The sequence below is a fragment of the Sminthopsis crassicaudata genome, chromosome 5 (genome assembly GCF_048593235.1).
Source record: "Sminthopsis crassicaudata isolate SCR6 chromosome 5, ASM4859323v1, whole genome shotgun sequence".
Lineage (NCBI taxonomy): Eukaryota > Metazoa > Chordata > Mammalia > Dasyuromorphia > Dasyuridae > Sminthopsis > Sminthopsis crassicaudata.
In genome coordinates, this window is record NC_133621.1 from 238,822,546 (window position 1) to 238,849,239 (window position 26,694).

The 26,694-nt window shown below is 33.1% G+C and overlaps 1 protein-coding gene across 13 annotated transcripts in view; it reads right to left on the reverse strand.

Annotated features, from left to right (window-relative positions):
* The window catches only part of LOC141544434 (protein bicaudal D homolog 1), a 347,130-nt gene that overhangs the window by 168,619 nt on the left and 151,817 nt on the right, over positions 1-26,694 (reverse strand). For all 13 annotated transcript variants that reach the window (XM_074270604.1, XM_074270603.1, XM_074270606.1 and 10 more), the window contains one exon: positions 21,876-22,088. In XM_074270604.1, coding sequence (XP_074126705.1) covers positions 21,876-22,088 — 213 coding nt within the window. The remainder of the gene's footprint in view (positions 1-21,875; positions 22,089-26,694) is intronic.

Consider the following 26,694-nt stretch of genomic DNA (forward strand, 5'->3'; position numbering starts at 1 on the left):
GACTCTAATTTATAAGAAATCAAATCATTCTCCAATTGATAAATGGTCAAAAGATATGAACAGACAATTTTCAGATAATGAAATTGAAACTATTTCCATTCATATGAAAGAGTGTTCCAAATCACTATTGATCAGAGAAATGCAAATTAAGACAACTCTGAGATATCACTACACACCTGTCAGATTGGCTAAGATGACAGGAAAAAATAATGATGAATATTGGAGGGGCTGTGGGAAAACTGGGACACCGTTACATTGTTGGTGGAGTTGTGAAAGAATCCAACCATTCTAGAGAGCAATCTGGAACTATGCCCAAAAAGTTATCAAACTGTGCATACCCTTTGATCCAGCAGTGCTACTACTGGGCTTATATCCCAAAGAAATACTAAAGAAGGGAAAGGGACCTGAATGTGTCAAAATGTTTGTGGCAGCCTTTTTTTGTAGTGGCTAAAAACTGGAAAATGAATGGATGCCTATCAATTGGAGAATGGTTGAGTAAATTATGGTATATGAATGTTATGGAATATTATTGCTCTGTAAGAAATGACCAGCAGGATGAATACAGAGAGGCTTGGAGAGACTTACATGAATTGATGCTGAGTGAAATGAGGATAACCAGGAGATCACTATACACTTCAACAACAATACTGTAGGAAGATGTATTCTGATTGAAGTAGATATCTTTAACATAGAGAAGATCTAATTCAGTTCCAGTTGATCAATGATGGACAGAATCAGCTACACCCAGAGAAAGAATACTGGGAATTGAGTGTAAACTGTTTGCACTATTGTCTTTCTACCCAGGTTACTTTTACCTTCTGAATCCAATTCTTAAATGTGCAACAAGAAATTCGGTTTTACACACATATATTGTATCTAGGATATACTATAACACATTTAACATGTATGGGATTGCCTGTCATCTAGGGGAGGGGGTAGAGGGACAGAGGGGAAAATTCAGAAAAGAAGTGTGTACAAGGGATAATGTAAAAAAATTGCCCATGTATATGTACTGTCAAAAAAATTATAATTATAAAATTAATAAAAAAAAAAAAAGAGAGAGAGAGAGAGATAAAGAAATTCTGGTTTTGGACACTAGCAAGGCACTGATTCACTGAAATATACCTAAGGAAAATCTCATAAGAATTCCATGAATAGAGGGAAATAATTCCAAGATCAGAAGTCAGAAGACATTTATTAACTATCTGTGTGCTTCACTCCCATTATACTTTAAGCTTGAAGCCAATCACTTTAAGGACTTTTTATATGTGTAAGAGTCAGTAAGCCCAGAGAGTTGCTACATAAGCATCAAGTGTTTTTGGAAAAAAGTTCCTTCTAGAAATATTTCTTATAGTTTGTACTACTACTTTATATTCATATTTATTTTTGTCTTGCATACATGATACACAAATAACTGCAATCATCTTTGCAGGCTCTTTCCCTTAGTTATCCTTAAAAATAACTTGTGGTCATATTTTTCAGAATTTTGTTTTTTGAGAGATTTTAATCTCTCTTGAGATAATTTTGAGTCCTTAATTTTTAGTTCACACACACCATTTCTAAGAACTTTTTGAAATCTGCTTTCCAAAACTTTAATGATATAAACTGTGTCCCCTTGATTTTTGGGAGGATGGATCTGAATTAGAGAAATACTAAAAATTTCAAACTCCTTCTGACCTCTAGAAGGAGCGCCACCCTCCTGTTCATAAGGGAAAACTCCCAGATGGTAATTACCTCCTACAATTCAATTGGAGATCTTGGTCTGGAGCATAATCACCACGTTTTATTGAGTTGAAAATTAGTCCCTTAAATTCATCTGGAGATTGGTCCCTAAGCTACAGCATCTAGTCCCAGTTTTCCACACAGCTTGGTGCAGTCCAGAAAGTCCTTTTCTGAATATGCAAATGAGCATCTCCTTAAACCTACAGATAGTCATATAAAATGGTAAGGTCATTCTGACTATTCCAATGCCAGTCAAACTGGAAGGGTTCCCCAGCTGGACTCATATTTCTAGGCTTAAAAATGTTGCTTCTGTTACCTCTCCTTCAGATATTTCAGAATATTCCTGTGAATCCATAGAGAACCTGAAGCTACTCTTCCACAGGACCCCTGAAAACATTCTGGAGAAAGAAAGGTGAAATTGTCTGTGTCCTTCTTTCTCTCACTATAATCTCCTTCCTTACTTTCTCACTATGAGAACTTTGCTCCTAGCATTTTCTCTCCAATTTTTCTTGATGTCATTGTGGCCCATGACAGTAGTTAACTCCTTCTTAGCCTTTCAGCTAGGGAGTTCCATGGGCAATGGGATTCAGGATTGTTGGGTGGGCCATCAATATCCTCAAGGCAGCCCACAGATGAGATCTGATGCATTATTTACAAAGGTCCCATTCCCAAATGTCACTATCTCTACCCCAGATGCCACCACACTTTTAACCTGCTTGTGAGATTTGTTTCCTCCAGGCTCCAAGCTATGAACTTCCAAATACTTGTTCAGTCTCAGATCATAGAACAACTGACTTGGACACTCAACATCCCCTAGATGTTGTGGCTGCCATCTTCAGATCTCGCACTTCCCCTCCTAGCCCTTGTCAACTTGAAACAGATACCTTCATCCCTTTGGCCCAAATGAATTTGGGGTAACTGCTTGAGGGGGAAATGATGTAAATTGTGTCCCTTAAATTGTGTCCCAAAATTGAATGAAATGAGAGAGATCTAAAATAATTAACAGTGTTTATATAAGAAAAGAATCCCTCTGGGTATGACTTTCTTTTACTACTGGCACATCAGTTGCCAAACATTAATTTGAAAATCCATCAGATATAAGAAAAGTTATATAAGTGGAAGATAGTTTTAAATTGAAAAATTAGCCTCAATATTGCCATAATGGATAATAGAAGGTTTGTTTCTGCAGAAAGGTTATTTATCATGGCTTTTTAATATGTACACATTGTGTTTATGGTTTTAAATCAGCCTGACATTTGTAGTACAAGAAGGAAAACATCAGGGCATCTTGACTGTAATCATACCTAATCAGTTGTGTGATGATAAAGTAATACAAGGGAATAAAGGAGCTACTTAGTGCATGTTATGGTATGCATATTCATCTAACCTATCCACCAGCAACTAGTTTGCATTTAAATGTAAAATTCTTATGATGTTTTGGAAATAATTTGATGATGGATTTAGAAACTGCAATATCCATTCCACTGAGTCAAAATTTGTAAGAGTTTGATATCATTGTTGTACAATCACAAAACTTGTTATGTACATGATGATAACAGTTTTAATCATTGCAGAAACAAATTACAATGCTTTAAACATGCAGATGCTTGTGGTCATAAAAGAAAAATATATTTGTAATAATTGGCAACTATTTATTTTTTAGTGCACAATTTAAAAAAAATTTAAATACACTCTTGGACCATTGTGAATTTTGAAGGGGTTCATGAATCATTACATGGAAATAATTACACTATGCTATACTGTTTCTCATACTATATTTATCTTTGTATATTGTCTTTCTTTTCCCTACTCTACTTGAATGTAAGTTTCTTGAGAATAGAGAGCTTTGTATGTGTGTGTGTGTGTGTTGTATTTCTAGTATCTGTACCAAAATACATAATTGATAAATATTTTAAATTATAGCTAGCTATCACTTGATAATACAATTTGGAAGTTTGTTTTTATGGTGCATACATTCTTTGGTTCCTTCCCTGAAAATTAAAAACTTGGGACCAAAACAGGAATAAACAAAAAATTTTCTTATTGATGTTTATAAGTGGTTGGATCTTGATGTATGTTCAACTGTTAGGTTAAGGAAATTCAAAAGTGAAATTATAATGAGATACAGCTTCAGGTTATTATAAGGCATACTAGCTATACAAAAAAAAAAAGCTTTTTTGAATTCAAGATCCTTCTCTCTTGTGTCATAAATAAGATTACTTGAAATAAATCTTACACTCATGTTGAATGCACTAGTAATTTTCTTTTTATTCTTCATTTACTTGCATTCCTTATTTTTACTCTTATTCCTGCTATAGCTGATATTCCCAAGAATTCCTGCATGAGAAACAACAAATACTTTTGATTAAACATAACCTGAGCTAAAATTATAAAGTGGAAAATGTATTTAGAAAGATAACTTTTAATTAAAGTAATCATAATTTTAGATTTGTTAGCCAAGAAAGGAAATAGTCATTTATCCTAATGTTAAGGTGTGAGAAATCAGGGTTGAGAGATCCTCTGGTCAGTGCAAAGGGTTCTTTGTGAAAGAATTCGCAATCCTGAAAGTGGGGTTTGTGGCAAAAAATGGATTGATTACACTGAGAAGAATTAGTGGGTTAAATCCAGTTAGGATTTTTAGCAAAAGTTTAGGGTTTGAATATATTGGGGTTTTGTGGCGTGGAGCTGGGGACCAATCTCCAGATGAATTTAAAAGACTAATTTTCAACTCAATATAGGGTGGTGATTATGCCCCAGGCATAATCTCCCATTGAATTATAGGAGATTACCATCTGAGAGTTTTCCTCTATGAACAGGAGGGTGGGGCCCCTCCTACAGGTCAGGAAGGGTTTGAGATTTTTAGGGTTTCTCTAACCAAGGTCCATAACCCCCCAAAGATCAAGGGGACACATCAATTTACCTTTTCTGTCATCTGATACTTTTGTGGAAGAAATAGTTTTTAATTTGTCTTTCTCTTAATTATTGATCATTTATCAATTGTGTCAGAAGACTTATCATTAATTTGGCTGTTTTCTAGATATTTAAGAAATGAAATCTTTATCAGAGAAATCTGTTGTTAAGATTCCCCACCACCACCACCCAATTTCTCAGTTTGTTTTTTGTTGTTGTTGTTGTTGTTGTTTTAGTGGTAGTAGTTTTGTTTATACAAAAGCTCTTAATTATATATAACTTAAGTCTATACTTAAGAAATTCTTAATTATATGTAATAAAAATTAGGGGCAGCTAGATATCAGTTGATAAAGTACTAGGTCTAAAGTCAGGAAAACTCATTTTCCTGAGGTCAAATTTGGCTTCAGACACTTACCAGCATTGTGACCCTGGGCAAATCATTCAACCCTGTTTGCCTCAGGTCTTCATTTGTAAAAATGAACTAGAGAAGAAAATAGCAAACCAATCCAATATCTTTGCCAAGAAAATCCCAAATGGGGTCACAAAGAGTCAGATACCACTGAAACAACTAAACAACAAATCAAAATTATTCATCTTCCCTTCTGGGAACCTTTGTATCTTTTATTTGGTCATGAACTCTCCATAAATGTGAAAAGTAACTTTTTTTTATGCTCTATTAATTTACTTATGGCATCACACTTTATGTCTAAATCACGTATGTATATACCTATTTTAAATTTATCTTTGTAAACATTGTGACATAGTCCAAACTAGTTTCTGATAAACTTTGCATTTTCCCCAGGATTTGTTTATCAAACACTAGGTTACTATGTTCATTTGCTTCTGTGTACCTAATCAGTTTCATTGGTCAACATTCTTTTTTATCCAGTTACAAACAGTTTTGATGATTACAGCTTTGATTAATAATTTGAAATCTAGCACTGTTAATTTCCCTTATTTTCCACTTTTCATTTTATTGATTCCTTTGATGTTCATGCTACTTTGTTTCTCCAAATTTTATTTTTTCCCCAGTTTTATAAAGTAATTCTTTGGTATTTGTTGACTTTAGGGTTCTTTAAGTATACCATCATTCAATTTGCAAAAAATGACAATTTTATTTCTTATTTACAAATTATTTTCTTAATTACTTTTTTTATGTTATTGGTATGATTGGAATTTCTAGTACTATATTTCAAAGAGAAATGAAAGCAATGGATATCCTTATTTCACTCTTGAATTGACTGGTGAGGATTCTATTTTATCTCCATTATATATAATGAGAGCTCTTTCTTTTAGCTAGATATTATTTGTCATCTTAAATAAAAATTTACTTATGACTATGTTTTCTACTGTTTTTAACAGAAATGAGTAATTATACTTTATGAAAAGCTTTTTCTATATTTGTTGAAGTAATCATTATTTTATTGTATTTGTTACTATTGAGTTTATGGTTTTCTTACTATTAAGCCAACCCGCTATTTCTAGTAATGACAACAATGAGATAACACCAAAATTTGTGAGATGCAGTCAAAGAACTTAGGAGCAAATTTATATGATTAAAATGCATATATTAATAAAAAAGAGAAAAGACAGGTCAAAGAATTAGAAATGTAACCACAAAAAAAGATTTTATACAAATCTAATATATCTAAGATTATAGGTAAATAATTTATTGGAGGAAATTTACACCAAACTTCTTTTGGTTCAAATTTATAAGAATAATAGCCTTTGCTCAATTGATAACTGGTCTTACAGATATTGATGTAAGTTTTCAAGGGAACAGATTATCTAGAGCTAAATGAAAAAAAAATACTGCTAATTTTATAAATGTAAATTAAAACAATTCTGAGATTCTAGCTCACACCCATCTGTAATGTTCTGGTGGGTTTTCTGGAGGTCTTTGGACCAGCTTTAGTTTCAGCAGAGTAATCACCATGAGAATAGCCAGTGATAAAGTCCAAATTCTTTATTGTCTCCTTCATAGTCTGTCTCTTTGCCTGGGGCCCAGGCTTGCTTTCTAGAGGTTCTTCAGAGGGGTCTTGGTCTCAGTGAGGAAAGCAGGAGGACAGGCCAGCCACCATGGTGGTGGGAGATAGAGTGAATGTCTCCTTGGCTCTGAGACTTTGAGCTCCAGTCTCCAGTCCTCTGTGTCCTCGAAGTCTGTCTCTGAAACCTCACTAAGTCTGACTCTGACCTCTTAAATACTCTGTTACAATTAAATCCATTCATCATACTGAGTATAAGGTAATCATTATATCACTATGGAATCATTATTTGTTGTAAGATTAATTCAATCATACTGAACTAGAGAACTATTAATCACCATGCTAAATTAGATAATGTTGTCATCAATTCCACTGAGTTAACACCTTGTTTCAAGTACAGAGTTCTGGCCCATTACACCTATTAAATTGACAAACATGGGAAAAAAAGGAAAATGATTAATGTTGAAGGTACTGTGGGAAAAGAGGCATATTGATGCATTTTTAATGGACTTGTGAATTAGTACAACTATTCTGGAAAGCAGTTTGGAATTCTACACAAAAAAGTTTAAAAATAGTTTAAAAAGTTAACCTTTTGACTTACCTATAGATAGTCTATACTGAAAAGATATAAAAGAAAGAGGAAATGGTCCTATAAAGACAAAAATACTTATAACATCTCTCTTAGGGGAAAAAAAACCAAAAACAAGTCCTGAAAACTGTAGGGATGTTTAATGTTTATCAGTTGAGGAATGGCTAGACAAATTGTGTGATATGAATTAATGAAATCTTATTGATCTGTAAGAAATGTAGAAATAAGCAACTAGATGGTGTGGTGAATAGAGCACCAGTTGCTGGAGTCAGGAGGACCCAAATTCAAATCTGGTCTCAGTGATTAAACTACTAGCTGGGTGACCTTGATCAAGTCACTTAACTCCAATTGCTTCACACACACAAAAAAAAACAGATGAATACAAACAGACATAAAAAATTATGAACTGACAAAACAAAGTAAAATAGAATCATACAGACATTTATATTATGTCCATATTATTAAAATGAACAATTTTAAAGACTTTTATAAGCTAATGAAGAATGAAATAACATACAATAACAACAAAATCAGAGACAAACAACTTTGAAAACAATAGGAACTATGATCACTACAACTATCCATGAATCCAAAGGACCTATGATGAGATTTACTATCAAACCAGAGGTAAACAGTGAACAATTTTTGTATATAGCCACTGATAGAATTTGTTTTTCTTGACTATGAAATTTGTTTTTCTTTCCTTTTTTTTTTTTAAACACAGTGGGGATTGAGAGGGAATGAAAACAGAGTTCTGTTGAATTTTTTTTTTTTTTAAATAGAGGTGTGTTTGGGTCAGGGTATTCCACAGCTGGACTGTTGCATTCACTTTCAGATGAGGTCACTGAATTATTTGTTTTATTTATTATCTTCCTTTATTACCATAGATCTCTCAAAAAATGTAAGTAACCCAGAAATGTTTGTAACGTTAAAATAAAACATATCAAAATAACTTAAGGAAAAAAAAGTTTCAAAAACATGTAGGCAGACTATACTGTAATACATCTCGTTATATACATCTACAACATCTTTTTCTATGAGAAGGATAACTAGGAGGAAAAGAGAACTTAAACATTTACTTAGACATATTCAGACATAAACCAATTGATTTAGTAGAAACTATTTGTAAAGACGTTTCCTAATCTCTCAAAGGGAAAACTTGAAATGAAATTAAAATATTTTTTATTTTGTTCTTTTCTTAAAACGCCAGAGTCTGAAATTTTGTAGTAACATATGAGAATCTGCACGTACACATTTAGAGCATTAGTCAACTCATTGGCATTTCTCTTAGTCCAAAGCTTAATAGTGGATTTACTCATCACAATAAGAGAATGATAATACTGTCTGACCTTGGAGTGGCTCAGTGCCCTCTTCCTCAGCAGTGCTGACAATCACCAAATAGGAAGCATGGTATATTAGTGAGTATACCATAGAAAGGTGAGTATTAGTGATCCCAGAATTTAATGAACATTCTTAAGTAAATGAAACCTTTATTTTAATCTATGAAAGGTCTTGGTGATCCCAAATCATAAGATCTAATTTTTTGGCAACAGACTATTCATAAATCTTAGTTCTATAGTAATAACGAAGCTTTATTTTTCTTTGGGAAAAGAGTTAAGAAGCATAATTAAATAGATAAAAGTCTGGCCTTGAAATCAGGAAAACTATAGTTTATGCTAGCCTCTGACAAATACTACATTTATGAGCAGGTCCAGGGAAAATTACTTGGCCAATCAGTGCAAACATCTGTATTCTTGCTTCACAAAAGTTAGGTATTTTAACACCTTGATAACTGAGCATTCACATTAAAAGCAATCTTGAAACTTTTATAAGCCATCACAAACCTTCTCTATGACAGTGGTTTATTTTTAGTATTTTCTGCAGATTCCTTGGGAGTTTTTCATGATGATCTAAAGAGTTCACACTGAAAATTCTTTATTGGTGCTATACAAAATTAATAATTGGCCAGTTATGTTAGAAAGATTTTTTCACCAGTGAAAACAGGCTTACCATGTTTGAAGCATTATAGTTTTCCTTCTGTAGTGATATCAAACAGTAATGATCATGCATATGATGATTTTGATGGCTATGCAGTGATTATATTAAACTGACCATATCTGACAACATGCCCTAGAAGTGCTCAATGTATAAGTTGCTTCCAAACTGCCACAATAGTTCAACATTCAAGCACAAATTAATTATCAGAGTCATGAACATATCCTCAGTCGAATTCTGTACAATGCACCAGACTAGCTTCCTTGTTCCTTCTGTTATACTGTATATGTATCTCCTTAATATGCAATCACATGATCCAGATTTTACAAATGTTGCAGCACAAATGTCAGACTGATACAAAACCATGATCCCTGAGAAGGTGATTTCAAGTTATCACAAAATATCAAGTTATCACAAAAGGTTTTGCATGGAAAAGAAAACTATCCTTTGACCTAATTTCCACTATTAAGACTAGTTCCCTATTTAATATATCCTCTGATAGTATTACTATTCTTCAAAATGGTATTTTAAAATAAATTGGTTGGCAACACTGGTGAAGTCATTCAGTAAAGTTTTTGTGTGAATATGGCCCCTGAATTAATGAAAAAAAAAAGGAAGTAAAGATGGACTAGCTGTGTCAGACCCAAAACTATATTATAAAGCAGTGTCATCAAGACCATTTGGCACTGGCTAAGAAATAGAGGAATCAATCAGTGGAATAGGTTAGGTTTGCAGGAAAAAATAGTCAAAGACTATTGTAATCTAGTGTTTGATAAACCCAAAGACCTCAGCTTTTGGGAATAAGAACTCACTATTTGACAAAAAACTGCTGGGAAAATTGGAAACTAGTATAGCAGAAACTAGGCAATAACCACACCTAACACCATATACCATGATAAGGCCAAAATGGGCTCATGAGGGTTCATGATTTAGACAGAAAGAGTGATATCATAAACAAATTTGAAGAACATATTTCTCAGATCTATAGAGAAGGAAATTGTTATCAAAGAAGAACTGGCGATCATTATTGAACACAAAACAGGTAATTTTGATATTAAGTTAAAAAGTTTTTGTATAAACAAAACTAATGCAGATAAAATTAGAAGGGAAGCAATAAACTATGAAAACATGTTCAAGGGTTCTGACAAAGGTCTCATTTCTAAAATACATAGAGAACTAACTCAAATTTATAAGAATTCAAGCCATTCTCCAATTGATACATGGTCAAAGAACATGAACAGACTATTTTCAGATGAAGAAATTGAAACTATTTTTAGTCATATGAAAGTGTTCCAAATCACTATTGATCAGAGAAATATAAATTAAAACAACTCTGAGATACCACTACATACCTCTCAGATTGGCTAAGATGACAGGAAAAGATGATGTTGAATAATGGAGGGGGTATGGGAAATCTGGGAGTAATACATTGTTAGTGGAACTGTGAATGGATCCAACCATTCTGGAGAGCAGTTTGGAACTATATTCAAAGAGTTATCAAATTGTGCATACCCTTTGATCCAGCAGTGTTTCTACTAGGCTTATATCCCAAAGAGATCTTAAAGGAGGGAAAGGGACCTGTATGTGCAAAAATGTTTGTGACAGCCCTTGGCAAGAAACTGGAAATTGAGTGGATGCCCATCAGTTAGAGAATGGCTGAATAAATTATGGTATTTGAATGTAATGGAATATTATTGTTCTATAAGAAATGACCAACAGGATGATTTCACAGAAGCCTGGAGAGACTTACATGAACTGATACTAAGTGAAATGACCAGAACCAGGAGATCATTGTACACAGCAGCAAGATTATATGATGATCAGTTCTGAGAGACATGGTTCTTTTCAACAATGAAATGACTGAGGCCAGCTGCAATGATCTTGTGATGATGAGAGCCATCTACATCCAGAGAGATGGGTGGGAACTGAGTGTGGTTCAAAACATAGCATTTTCACTCTTTTTGTTGTTATTTGTTTGCATTTTATTTTCTTTCTCATTTTTTAAAACTTTTTTTTCTAATTTTTCTTGTGCAGCAAGATAATTGTATAAATATATATGCCTATATTGGATTTAACGTATATTTTTACTATATTTAACTACCACTGGATTACATGCCATCTAGGGGAGGGGTGGGGGAAAGATGGGAAAATTGGAACACAAAGTTTTTCAAGGGTATGATGAAAAATTATCCTTGCATATGTTATGAAAATAAAAAACTTCAATTAAATAAAAAGAGTATGGCCCCTCGAAGAGAGAACAGGGTTATGTCTTTTTTTTTTTTTTGGCTAAGGCAATTGGGGATAAGTGACTTGCCCAGGGTCACACAGCCAGGAAGTGTTAAGTATCTGAGGCCAAATTTGATCTCAGGTCCTGCTGACTTCAGAGCTGGTACTCTATTCACTGCAGCACCTAACTGCCCCAAGGTCATGTCTTACAAAAGCTAGTTTACCTATAAAATTATTTTAAGTGATGCAATACATGCAATTGAATTTTAAGGGCATTAATCACTTAATTAAATCTCTGTTCTGCGACATCTGTAACATCTGTGTTAGATGTTATCTATTTTACTTATCTACAGATAAGTAAATATTTTAATTTTTTAATGAGCTATTCATTTTTCTCAGTGAGTTGGCTAAAAACAAAAATCAATTTCCATATCTCAGAAAGAGATTTTATAAAATTGTCTTATCATTTTCTTTTTTTTTCCCTGAGGCAATTGGGGTTAAGTGAGTTGTCCAGGGTCACACAGCTAGGGTCATCCTGACTTCAGGGCTGGTGCTCTATCCATTGCTCCACCTAGCTGCCCTCTATCATTTTCTAAGATATATTTTTATGAATGAATATTTTCACTTTATTATTGTTTTAAATCAAAATCCCAAAATAAACTCAAGGTGGAACAGATTTAAGATTTAGTATTGAATTAAGTATCATCAAAGAAATTAAGTTCATATATGATTAACATATGAACATCATTATGTTAAACATATTACATTTTTTCATTAAAAATGTAATTTGAGGGCAGCTAGGTGGCGCAGTGGATAGAGCACCAGCCTTGAATTCAGGAGGACCCGAGTTCAAATCTGGTCTCAGACACTTAACACTGCGTAGCTGTGTGACCCTGGGCAAGTCACTTAACCCCAGCCTAAAAAAAAAATATATATATATAAAATTTGTATTCAACAAAATTTGTAAAATCAATATATATAACAAAATTTCTTTGGCAACAATAGTAAGAATATGAGATCTTATCATTTCTTTTAATTCTTAAGGAATATCCCACATAAATATTTCTAAATATTTCCTAATTAATTTTATATTTATAATTTTACATTTAGTTTTCAAGATTACAGGTAGTTAATATTTTCATCATTATAATTATGTAACAAAAATTTTTATTTGAAGCTTTTTGGGGCAGAAGTAATCATTGCAATGTTATGGGAACTTTCATCATAATTCAGATATATTTTTCTAATAATCTTTGGTTAAAGTATAATTATATTAAATCTCACCTGACTAAAAATTAACCTATGGGATATAAATATTTACTTAAGACCTTAAACATTCCTAAGATAAGAAAACAGAAGAATCTTAATTTTCCTAGACTCCTTGGGTACATGTAAATCCTCCTCAATCAGCCTATTAATCCTTTAAATGAAGTTTAATCCATAACCCTATGTATAGAAATTATGACTGTTTAAGTTTATTTAACTTTTATGACACTGGAGAAAGTATATAGGATTAGGATTTATCTTCTCTTTAACTTTTATGGTTTGAGAAAAATAAACAAGATTACAATGTGTAAATTAATTATTTTTTGGTAATTTTGATATAATTTTTCCTATAATAGGTATTGTCAGAATTCTCATAGGTATTTAGGATTTTTCTGAACCTTGAGCATAATAATAAAATATAGATTTTTACCTCCATAATATCTAAATGGTTGTATTTATTTGGCAGCAGTTATCCATCACATGAACTCAGAGAAGAATTATTTCTCTGATAACAAAAGTTATAATAAGCATTTAATGAATAAATATCATGAGTGGTATAATTAAATTATCTCAGAAGCTTACACTTTTTTTAATTGAAAGAACATAAAGTGTTAGGAACCACTATTCTAAGATTACAAATTACAGATAAGTTGCTGATCTGATATTTAGTTCATTGGGAGTTCCCTAGACTAAAAGTATATATCTGGACTTCCTACCCCCATACCACTTTCTGTGAAAGGAAAATGTGAAAAAGTCAAGGGAAGTTAGATTATATATCTAAAACCATACCAATTTTCACAATAATTCAAGAGCTTCAGGCAATCTTAAAAATCAGTTTCACTATAATTAATAATTCTTTCTCTGGCTACCCCTAGCTCTCATAAAGTAATCTTGTAATTAATTCCTCCTCAATAGCCACTAGGACTACTGATGTTATGGCCTCTGGATGTTAATGACAGCTTCTATTGATACTGTTGGATAGATTCTTTTTGATCCTGTATACTATAAAAAACCCCAGGATATTAAATTTATGAATTACTCAATAAATGAGGCCTTATTTCTTAAAAATTAATTGTATGTGTTGGACTATGTAAGAAATTAAGTTGATGCTTCATTTAGTTCACAGGAATAATTTAAACACGTCATGGCTAAAAGAAATCTCTTCAAGCTCCTGGATACAGAGCCTAAGAACAATTAATCCATCCATGTGCTCAGCAAAAGCTAGCCTTACCTTGTAATTAAAATTATCAGAGTGAACTATTAAGCATAAAGAAGCTGAGAAAGCAACATCTCTATTTAGAAAGTACCATGTTTTAGCTGTTGTCATTCCTTTATTGTTCTCTATTTTGTAATTTTTCTGTAGACCATGTTTAATCATTTGTATTGATGTATGTGGTTCTTAGGGCTTTTAGATACAACAGGAAATAGGGTTATATGTAAATATCATGTGCACTTTAGCAACTGAGATTTTTTTTGCACATACATATATACATAGAGGCAGTCAATAAATATAAGCACCCAGGCACTGTGCTATGACTGGAAATACAAAAAAAGGTAAAAGATAATATTAAAACAATATATGCACACACTACACAAACATTTTGGATTTCCAATTCTAGATCCCTTTTATGTACTGACTTTTCCTACTAGAATAAAAACTTTGAAAGAACTTTCTTTCTTGCTAGCTTTTATATCCCAAGCACCTAACACACTACCTAATACATAGTTAGTGCCTAACAAATGCTTTCTTATTCACATATTTATTCAGATATAAGAATGAGAAGCAGAAATGCCTATCACAGTAATGATTAGCTGGGATAAGTGCAGAACTAAAATATCACAAATTTTAAGGTCAAAATTCTCCTTTATTGTGGAAGGTGCCTTCTACAATTCTAATCTTGGTGTATATAAGTCTCCTGAATCTACCTATTAGGTGTCAGTTAAGGGCACCATTAGTCTGTACTAGTATATATGTAGTGGGAAGATTTGCTGGTCAGACTTCTAGAGATGATGTCCAACTGGCTCCAGACTCTCTTTTACAGAAACAACATTTGGGGAAAAGTTAGTATTCCTATAAGCAAGCTACAACCACTGTGGCTTTTAATTCAAAATAATCTCAGTTTCTAAAGAAGTAGTACTTAACCAATAGTACTACAATTTCTATGGAAATCTATTTAGTTACATAAAAATTTCACTATGATATTTTATTATATCAATGAAGTGGTGGTAATGAATATAGAAACCATATTACAAACCATTTTCCTGCTTTGAGGATGCATAAAAAATATAGGATTATAGTATGAAGATAAAGATCTCCTTAGGGTGAGTTTAGATCTGGGATGTAACCTAAGGACAACTCATAGTACTCAATCAATCAATAAGTATTTACTAAGTACCGACAAGTGCTAGGCATTGTGATAATCATTAAGGAGATAACAATAAAAGATACTTTCTGCCCTCAAGGAGCTTATGACAAAATGTTTGCAAACTATTTAAAGGATAAATTGGAAATAATTACCAAGATAAGATCAAAATGGATACATAATTTAGATATAAAGGGTGATATCATAAACAAATTAGGGAAGAGAGAAATACTCTATCTACTGATGAAGATTTTATGACCAGAGATAGAGAGCATTATAGGATATAAAATGGATAATTTTGGTCACATTAAATTAAAAGTTTTTGTACAAATAAAACTAATGCAGCCCAAGATTAAAAGAAAAACAAGAAACTAGGAAAGAATTTTTACAAGTTTCTCTGATTAAAAAAAAAAAAGAAAGAAAGAAATATTTGCAGCAAATTTTTCAAATGTGTAGGGAATTGATCAAAATTATAAAAATAAGCACCATTCCCTAATTGATAGTCAAATAATATGACCAAGTAATTCTCCGAAGAGGAAATCAAAGCTATCTATAATCATATAAAAATTAAAACAACTCTGTATCACCTAACATCTCAGATTGACTAACATGTCAGAAAAGGAAAAAAAAAATTCCCCTCCCCTCCCCGAGGCTGGCGTTAAGTGACTTGTCCAGGGTTCACACAACTAGGAAGTGTTAAGTGTCTCAGACCACATTTGAACTCGGGTCCTCCTGAATTCAAGGCTGGTGCTCTACCCACTGCACCACCTAGCTGCCCTAAAAAAGGAAAATCACAAATGTTGGAGAAGATATGGAAAAAATTAGGCACACTAATACACTGTTTGGTGGAATTCTGAACCATCCAAACATTTTGGAGAATAATTTGAACTATGCCAAAAAAAGCTATCAAACTGGGTAAATGTTTGACCCAACAGTACCATTACTAAGTTTGTACACTAAAGAGATCAAAGGAAAAGGAAAAGGACCATATGAACAAAAATATGCATAGCAGTTCTTTTTGTGTGGTGCAAAAATTTGGAAATTTAAGGGATTCTTATCAATTGTGGAACGACTGAACAAGATATATATGATTGTTATGGAAGAGTATTGATGAGATGATCAATTTCAAAAAGCAAACAAACCAAAAAAATGTGGGCAGATCTATGTAAGTTGATGCAGAGTGAAATGAGGTGAACCAGGAGATCAAAATATATAGCAATAGTAATATTATAATAATGATCAACTGTGAGTCTTTGCTATTCTGAACAATGCAATGATACAAGACAATTTTTCCATGATGAAAAATATTATCCATCTCCAGAGAGAAAAACTTGAGCTTTGAGTACAAATTGAAATATAATTTTTTTTTTACTTTTTGCATCATGTCTAATATAAATATATGTTTTACAGGATACACATCTACAATTTATATCATATTGTTTGCCATTTCAATGGATGGAGGAGAGTATGAGCAGGAGACTTTGGAACAAAAATAATTTCAAGGAATTAAAAAAATAAATGATACATTTTAAATTAAAAAAGAAAAGAAATGATATACATGGCAAATACAGAGAACCATGGAAGAGTTACATGAACTGATGCACAGTGAAATAATCAGAACCAAGAAAACAGTATATACAATGATTATTATGTAAAGCGTGAAAGAACAAATACTTGGCATTTCCCAACCCACCTCTTCATAGAGGTGAGAGGGATATAATTTTGTACTCTGTACAGGTTTGGAACTTTTTCTATGCATTGCTTGGTTGTGTTGATATTTTTTACTTTTTTTCTTTCTTTTTTGTAAACAAACTTTAAAAACTATTATTTATTTATCCTTTTCTTCCCTTTAGCAAAATGTAGTTTCCTTCCTTATTTCAATTAAATTTATTTTTACTTTTCTTTGAGATCAGCACCTCTAACTGCCTTTTTTTTTCCTTACTTCAGCTGAAGCATAATATATTCTGCTTCATTTTATAGGATTCTGACTTCTAATCCACTCTGCAATCCTGCTTCCATTCACACTTATGATTACTGACTATATTTCTCTCCATCCTATTTTCTTACTTTCATAACTTTTCTCTCTTTCACCCTTTCTATCCTAACTAGTATTTTGTTTCTGACCCCCACTTCCCTCAATATATTTTTTCCTTTCTTATCTCTTTCCCCTTTTACTTCTGCCTTCTCTTCTATCAGCTATTCTCTTCCATTTTCTTTTCCTCTTCCCCCTCCAACTTCCTTACAGTGTAAGAAAATTTTTTATTCTCAATGAAGCGTATATGTTATTTTCTCATGAGTGAAATCCAGTAAGATTATGGTTCAAACAATGCTCATCCCCCTCCCTTCTTTACCTTTACTATAGTAGGTGTTCTGTGACTCTTCTTGTCCCTTTTCCTCTTTCCTCAGTACAATTTTTTTCCCACTCCTTAATTTTTTTTAATATCATCATATCAAAATCAACTTATACTTCTAACTATGCTAAAAATCTACAGTTCTAAAGAATTAAAAATATAATTATCTCAGGTAGACGTATAAACAGTTTAACCTTTAAATAACATTTTTTTTTCCTGTTTAACTTTTTATGCTTCCCTTGAGTCTAGTATTTTCTCTTCAGCTCTGGTTTTTTCATCAAAAATGTTTGAAAATTCCATTTTTCCCCCTGAATTATTATGCTTAATTTTGCTGGGCAGTTGATTCTTGGTTGTAATTCAAGCTCCTTTGAGTTCCAGAATATCATATTTTGAGTCCTCAGATCCTTTAGTGTGGAAGTTGATATGTCCTGGGTAACCCCGACTGTGGCTCTTTGATATATGAATTATTTCTTTTTTGGCTGCTTGCAATATTTTCTCCTTGATCTGATAATTCTGGAATTTAGCTACAATATACGTTGGAGTTTTCATTTTGGGATTTTGTTCAGAAGGTGATCAATGGATTTTTTCAATGACTATTTTACTCTTTGTTTTAAGATATGAAGGCAGGGTTTTTTGATGATTTCTTTCTTTTATCCAAGCTCTTTTTTTTCTGATTGTAACTCAAATGATCTCTCCTGGATCTATTTTCCAGGTCATTTTTTTTTTTTTTTTTTTTTTTTTTGTCCAATGAGGTATTTTACATTTTTGTCTATTATTTCATTTTTTGAATTTTGTTTAACTGATTTTTGATGTCTCATTGAGTCATTCATTTCTACTTGTTTAATAAAAAATTTTAACAAATTATTTTATTTGGTTAGCTTTTTTTAAACCTCCTTTTCCATTTGGCTGATGATACTTTTAAAATAGTTATTTTCTTTGTTTTATATATATATATATGTATTTCAGTATATTTTTGTGCTTCCTTTTTTCAGGATATGGACTCTTTTTTCATAATTCTCCTGCATAATTCTTATTTTTGTTCCCAATTTTTTTTCTACCTCTCTTAACTTGATTTTTAAAACCCTTTTTTGAGCTCTTCCAAAAGAACTTTTTGGTTCACAGTCCAATTCCTGAGGCTTCACATATAGGCATTTTGTCATTGCTGTTCTCTTCTGCATTTGTATTCTGATCTTCCTTGTTGCCATAATAGCTTTCTATAATCTTTTTGCTTTTTTGCTCATTTTTAAAAATTGAATTCTTCTCCTAAGGCAAAAAGGGAGACTGTATCAAGCTTCTTTTGCTGAGGGAGAGGGGCCTCTCAGTGGCTTTCCACCCTAGAGGTGCTGCTGGGTTTTTCACCATACTGGGTTAATCTGGCCTAGTCCTGCCTGTTAAGCCAGGATTGGAGGACTCACATTTGTCTTTTTACATTTGGGTTGACCTGCTCACATGTGACCTGCTGAGGCACTGGCCTGCTGAGTCAGGACCAAGAGGTCTCAGCTGCTAATCTTGTCTGTAGCTAAGAGCCTTCTGCTAGAATGCCCTTACCAAGCTTGTGCTTTTATCCAAGGAGACAGACCTTTCTGATGCCTTTATATATTATGAAAAATTGTTTCACTCTGTCTTTTTTGTGGATTCTGTCACTCCAGAATCTGATTAGAGGCTTGATTTAGTATTTAGAATTTAGTATTATTTCTGAGCGAAATTGGGGAAAGCTCTGGCAACTTTCTGACTTCTCTCTACTGTCTTATGAAATCTATTTTTTAAGGAGTTGTTTCAAAATGCAATTCTCTTGCATAGCCTTCATTTCTTTTTCCAATTTTTCTTCTACTTCTCTCATTTGATTTTTAAAATCTTTCTTGAGCTCTTCTAAAAGAATTTTATGAGCTTGAGACGAATTCATATTCCCCTCTGAGAGAGCCATTTTGCTACTGATGTCCTCTTTTGAGTTTATGTTCTGACCTTCCCTGAGCTTTTCATACTCAAGGATCTTTTTGCTTTTTTGCTCATTTTCAAAAGTTGAGTTTTCTAGGGAAAAGGGTAGACTGTCCCAAGCTTCTTTTACAGGGGGACAGGGGCCTCATCATGGGTTTTCCATTCTGGGGCTGAAGGTGATACCGGTTTTCCCACCATACTGGGTTAGCCTAACCTAGTCAAGCCTGTTGTGCTTGAGTTTGAGGCCTCACAATTTTCCTTCTACAATTGTGTTGGAGGTCTCACAGATGGCCTGGTGATCACTGCTCCACTGAACTAGGATTAAAGGAGTCTCCACTGCTGGTCTGTGCTGTGGCTAAGAACCTCCTGTTAGATTTTCCACACTGGGTTACACTCTCCTTTTATGACAGATCTTTCCTGAAGTCCTCCTAAGTTATCAAGCTGACAATTGTTTCACTCCAAATTTTTGTAGATTCTGTTACTCCAGAATCCATTTAGAAACCTGTTTTTGTTTTTGTTTTTTTGAGGAAAACTAGGGAAAACTCAGGAAACTCTCTGGCTTCTCTCCCTATCTTGGTTCTACCCAGGACTCTCTCAAACAGATTTCTTTAGCATAATCAGATGGTTATTGGTGTCTTTCATCCTGGAAAAGCCACGGTACTTAGGACTGAAATTCAAAAATAGCTGGCTAGGATGTATAAGACAAGACAACTCCAGACACCATTTTTGTCTTCAGATTCAAAACCCATTTTGGTGGTGGCAAAACAATAACCTTTGGCATGATTTATGGTTCCCTTGACTATGCAAAGAAAAAAGACATTAAAAAAGCAGAGAAAAGAATGCAAGAATAAAATAAAGAAAGTCAAGATTTTGCAAAGGCAAATGTTAGTACTGGCAAAAAGAAGGAATAAAAGATCCTATGAAAGATGTTCATCTGCAATGATAATGATTTTCATCAGAGGATAAATAAACTATTTAAGAACTTATAAAAACCCCCACCTATTTATTACTATGCAGGATGACTCTTGGAAAGGGAGAGAAGTCCTGGGGGGGAACTATGAGATTGTTAAATAGCATGCTTTTTTTTTTTTTTTTCATTTTAAGGGTTTTTTGTGTTCTTTTATTGTTCTCTTTTATTTTTTGTTTATTATGTTTTTTCATAACATGACTAATGTGGAAATATGTTTACATGCTTGCACATGTATAATCTATATCAGATTGCTTGCTGTCCTGTGGAGGGAAGATGGAAGGGAATTAGAAAGAAAAACTACCAAGATTTGAGCATCTTTCACATGGTACCCAATAGACTGGTAAAGACACAAGGCAAGTCTCTCTTTGAAATCAGAATATTTTCATATACAAAGGCAGCAAGATATGCATTATTCAACTAAATAAAATATATAACACATTTTAAAACAAGGAATGTTAACAAATATATATATGTACCAATACCATGTTTGACTTTTGAATCTCAGGAGTTGAAAGACTTTAGAGAATCCATCTAATTCAAACCATAATTGAACAATTCTTTAAACATACCCAACAAGTTGTCATCCAGTCTTTGTTTGAAGACCTCTGGAGAGAAAGATACTATCTTCTGCAAGAAACTTTTCCCAATATTCCTTAATTTTAATGCCTTCCTTCTATTGTTTGTTTCCAATTTATCCTGTACATATCTTGTTGTGCAAAGCTATTTGCATATTATTTTCTCCATTAAACTATGAGTCCTGTGAAAGCAAGGACTTTTTTTTTTTTGCTTTTCTTTGTAAACCTAGAACTTAGCATAGTGTAGCACACAGTAGGTGATTAATAATTTCTAATTCACATACTGATCACCCTAAGAAGTCAATTTCACTTCTGGATAGCTTTAGTTGTTAGGAAATCTTTCCTTTCATCAAACCTAAATCTATCTTAATGACAACAACAAACAAACCTAATCTCACTTCTATATGAAAGTCCTTCCAATATTTACAGATATATGTTATAGCTTAATTGTCTACATCTTGTAAAAGTAAATGCAAAGCCTATAGTTTTTAGAACCCTTATCTATGTGATACAAGTAAGTAATATTCATCTTTTTCTTGCCTCAAACTCCCAACTAGATCTTCCCTGGCCTCTGTATTTCTGACCTGTTTTCCCTGTTCAAATTACCTTTCTGATTATATAGGCACAGAAGCTTTCTTGTTATCAGATAGATGGTGATATGAAAATCTTCTCCCAGCCAAGTAATGAAGACCCCTTTTCTTACCTAGTTTCCTAATTTTTCATTTTGTTGAATTTCTCCCCCAAATTTGATTTGACCTAGCCACCACATATGAAGAATATTAAGTTGCCCCTCTCCCTGATTTATAACAACTTGTACTAATGGATCCAGGTCTTGTAAGTATGTCCATAGCCATAAGTATAGCATTAAAAAGTTGGAAAAAAGACATTCAATGTATACAGTTTATTTTTTTATTCATACAACTCCCTTGCTTAATGCAACTTTAATTCTTTTTTTCTTTCAAATCTCCAAGTTAACTTCTGAGGTTACCTCTTTCAGATCCTGAACAATAGCAGTGAGTCTCTCATTCTCTGCTTGAATGTTGGTGACCACAGTCCTGTTCTGCTTCAACTCGTTCTGCATTTCCAGGATCTTTCCCAAATAGTAGGCTTCCTTGGAAGCAGATTCTTGCAAGAGTGTTTCTTCACGAGTCTCTCCATCTTCAGCTACTTTGCGATGTATGGAAAATGAATGTCCAAATGCCTAAAGAAACAAAAATATAGGCAGACAATGAAATACATCATTCATTCATTTACTGTTAGATATCTATTTTTATATAATTAACTGTGCTGAGTGAAGGGGGAAATACAAAGATAAAGAAAGCAAAATCTCTATCCTCAAAGAGCTTACAATGTTATACAAGTGATATGTCATGTACAAAGATAAACATAATACAGAAGTCTATAGCACTTATATAGATCTGGCAATATACTTGGTATCCACAAAATATTAAAATAACAAAATGATAGTCTGTAATAATTTTAGTTTTTAATTGCTTTTATGAATAATTTCTAAGGAGATATCACCCCCAAAATGTAATAAATATGACAGCAAAATATAATATAAAAAATTATTAAGAGCTGATTAAGTCCTTCAGTGAGATAAGATGAGACAAGTTCCTTCCCAGAGTACAAGGGAAGTTTTCAGATCGGATATGATTTGATTTAAATTTTGTAAGATCATAAACTTAGGGGGAAACTTTTCAGTTATCACATGATACAATCACCGATCTAGAGTTAGAAAGGCTTTTAGAGACAATATATTTGAAACCCTCATTCTGCCCCACATTCCCCCATTGAGGAGGCACAAGTTGCAAAAGAAAACATATCTCCCCCTACCAAAAAAAAAAAAAATCTTGAGAAAAAAAAGTTTTTTAAAATAGCTTTTTATTTACCAGATATATGCATGAGTAATTTTACAGCATTGACAATTGCCAAACCTTTTGTTTCAATTTTTCCCCTCCTTCCCCCATCCCCTCCCCCAGATAGCAAGTTGACCAATACACGTTAAATATGTTAAAATATAAATTAAATACAATATATGAATACATATCCAAACAGTTATTTTGCTGTACAAAAAGAATCAGACTTTGAAATAGTGTACCATTAGCCTGTGAAGGAAATAAAAAATGCAAGCAGACAAAAATAGAGGGATTGGGAATTCTATGTAGTGGTTCATAGTCATCTCCCAGAGTTCTTTCGCTGGGTGTAGCTGGTTCAATTCATTACTGCTCTATTGGAACTGATTTGGTTCATCTTGCTGTTGAAAATGGCCATATCCATCAGAATTGATCATCATATAGTATTGTTGTTGAAGTATATAATGATCTTCTGGTCCTGCTCATTTCACTTAGCATCAATTCATGTAGGTCTCTCCAGGCCTTTCTGAAATCATCCTGCTTTTCATTTTTTAAAGAATAATAATATTCCATAATATTCATATATCACAATTTATTCAGCCATTCTCCAATTGAGTGGGCATCCACTCAGTTTCCAGTTTCTGGCCACTACAAAGAGGGCTGCCACAAACATTCTTGCACATACAGGTCTCTTTCCCTTCTTTAAAATCTCTTTGGGATATAAGTCCAGTAGTAACACTTCTGGATCAAAGGATATGCACAGTTTGGTAACTTTTTGAGCATAGTTCCAAATTGCTCTCCAGAATGACTGGATGTATTCATAATTCCACCAACAATGTATCAGTGTCCCTGTTTTCCCATATGCCCTCCAACATTGCACATTATCTTTCCCTGTCATTCTAGCCCTGATAGGTGTGTAGTGGTATCTCAGAACTGTCTTAATTTGCATTTCTCTGATTAATAATGACTTGGAGAATCATTTCATATGGCTAGAAATAGTTTCAATTTCTTCATCTGAGAATTGTCTGTTCATATCCTTTGACCATTTATCAATTGGAAAATGGCTTGAGAGAAAAAAAAAGTTTAAAAAAAAAAGTATGTTTCAGTCTGTATTCAGACATTCAATTCTTTGGGTATGTATAGCATTTTTTAATAAGTCCTTGGATCATTGTATTGTTGAAAATAGAAAGTCATTCACAAGTGATCATCCCACAACTTTACTATTACTGTGTAAATGGCATATTTCATCTTGTTTGAGCTCACAGAGAACTTTCTAGTTTTTCTGATAGCATCCTGCTTATCATTTCTTATAGAGCAATAATATTCCACCATAATCACATGCCACATTTTATTCAGCCATTCCCCATTTAATGGGCATCCCCTCAATTTTCAATTATTTACCCTGAGACAAGAGTTGCTGAAAATATTTTTGTACATATAGGTTTTTTTTCTTTAAAAAAAAAATCTTTTTGGATTCATGCCTTGCAGTGGTGTTGTTAGGAAGAAGGATATGCAAACTTTATAACCTTTTGGGCATAGTTCTTTTGTCATTTCACAATTGGGGAATAGCTGTTTTTTTTTTTTAAATAAATTTGACTCAGTTTCTTATACATTTGAGAAATGAAGCCTTCATCAGAGAAACTTGCTTCAAAATTCTTTTCATAATTACTATTGCTGTTTCCCTCCCCTCCTCCTCACCATTTATTCCATTCTACTGTCAAAATGTACTTAAGTGCAAATTAAATGACTGTCTGAATTATCATGCCAATAATGCTAATTTTAAGAATAATTATATTTTGAAAAGGAAAAAAATTGGTGATCCTGGTTAATTATTCCAAAACATAGAAACATGGGGCTTTTCAATTAAAAAACAGTGCAGATGTCAACTGTACCATTTTTGATTCTTATTCCTTGAAAGAAAAGTTATGGCAAATCTAGACAACATATTAAAAAGCAGAAACATCTCCTTGTTGACAAATGTCCATGTAGTAAAAACTATGCAATGCATAGTTATGAGAGCCCCATGGGAGACCAAACTGGAACTAGCCAGTTCAGCAACACTGGAACTGGCTTGTTGGGCAACATGAAAAAAGCTGAGCACTACAGAATTTATGCTTTTTAACTCTGGTTTTACAGAAGACTTTTGAGAATCTCTTGGATCTCAAGGAGGTCAAATAAGTCAATACTTTAAAAAATTAATTCAGGCTATTCACTGGAAGGCCAAATACTAAAGCTGAAATTTAAATACTTTAGCTATATAATGAGAAGACAGGACTTATTGGAGAAGACATTGGGTTGGAAAGATTGAAGGCAAAAGGAAAAGGAAATTGCAGAAGTTGAGATGGATAAATAGCATCATGGAAACAGTGAACATGAAGTTTGACAGCTTCAAGAAATGGTAGAATATAGGAGGACCTATATTATTATATTATGATATTGAATACTATATAATATTGTTATATTATGATATAATATTATTATATTATGATATTGAATATTGAACATTGAATATTATGATACATGGGGTTAGAAAAAATTGAATTTGATCATTCCCTTCTAAACTTGAAAAAAATTAACAAATTTGAAAACAATCAATTGGAGGGAGTGGAGCCAAGAAGACAAAGTATAGGCAAAGACTTGACATGAGGTCTCCCCTAAACCCTCCAAATACATTTAAATAATGACTCTAAACAAATTTTAGAGTTTCATATCCTACAAAAAGACAGAGTAAAACTAGTTTCCAACCCAAGAAAACTCAGAGAGTTGGCAGGAAAGGTTGGTTCCACCAGGAGAGAATGGTATACCATACAGCACAGGTCATACCAGCAAAATCCCAGTCCCAACAAACCAGGAGCAGGTGGTAGGAGCAACTGAATCAGCAGCAGCAGGGACAGCTTCAAGGAACTCTTAGACCACAGACAATAAGGAGATTAGAGGGATTTCTGCACTACTGAAGCAGGAGTCTTGTTCTGTCCATATTTGGATCTGGGTCCAAATCCAGGATAGGAGTACCCAGATCAGAGAAAGGAGTAGCATTAGCACAATAGAGTCACACAAGAACAGAGACCCGCCTCAGAATTCTAAGGCAGAAAAGAGTGCTTATGGTCACACAGACCAGAGCACAGGCCAAAAGAATAATAAACTCAGGTTTCGTTGGATCATACTACCTTGGAAGAACTAAAAATGTATAGGTTTATAGAAATATCTCTGAAAACAGCTGCATAAATGCCATGAGCTTTGGACAATTCACACTCAACCATGGAAGCAGAGCCTTACTTTAACAAAGAGTTAAAAATCAAGTAATAGGCTAGGAAAATGATCAAATAACAGAAAAAGATTCTGATTATAGAAAGTTACAAGGAAGATCAAAACAAACACTCAGAAGAAAACAAAGTCAAAGCTTGTACATCCAAAAACTCCAAGAAAAATATGAACTGATCTCAGGTCATAAAAGAACTCAAAAAGAATTTTGAAAATCAAGTAAGAGAGACAGTGGGGAAAATTGGGAAAAGAAATCAGAGTGATGCAAGAAAATCATGAAAAGCAAGTCAACAGCTTGGCAAAGGAAACACAAAAAATACTGAAGAACATAAGACCTTAAAAAACAAATTAGGGAAAATGGTAAAGGAAGACAAAAGGCTAATGAGAAGGATGGCTTAAAAAGCAGAATTAGCCCAATTGATGGGAAGGGAAAGAGTGGTAATCCACTGAAGAAAACAACTCCTTTAAAAGCTAACATAACAAAATATGACAATTCTACCTAAATCAATCTACTTATATAATAATACTTATTAGTCCATACTAATTAAACTCCCAAGAAATTATTTTACAGAGCTAGACAAAATAATAACAAAATTAATCTGGAAAAACAAAAGGCCAAGAATTTCGATGGAATTAATGAAAAAATGCAAATGAAGGTGGCCTATCTGTACCAGACCTAAAATTATATTA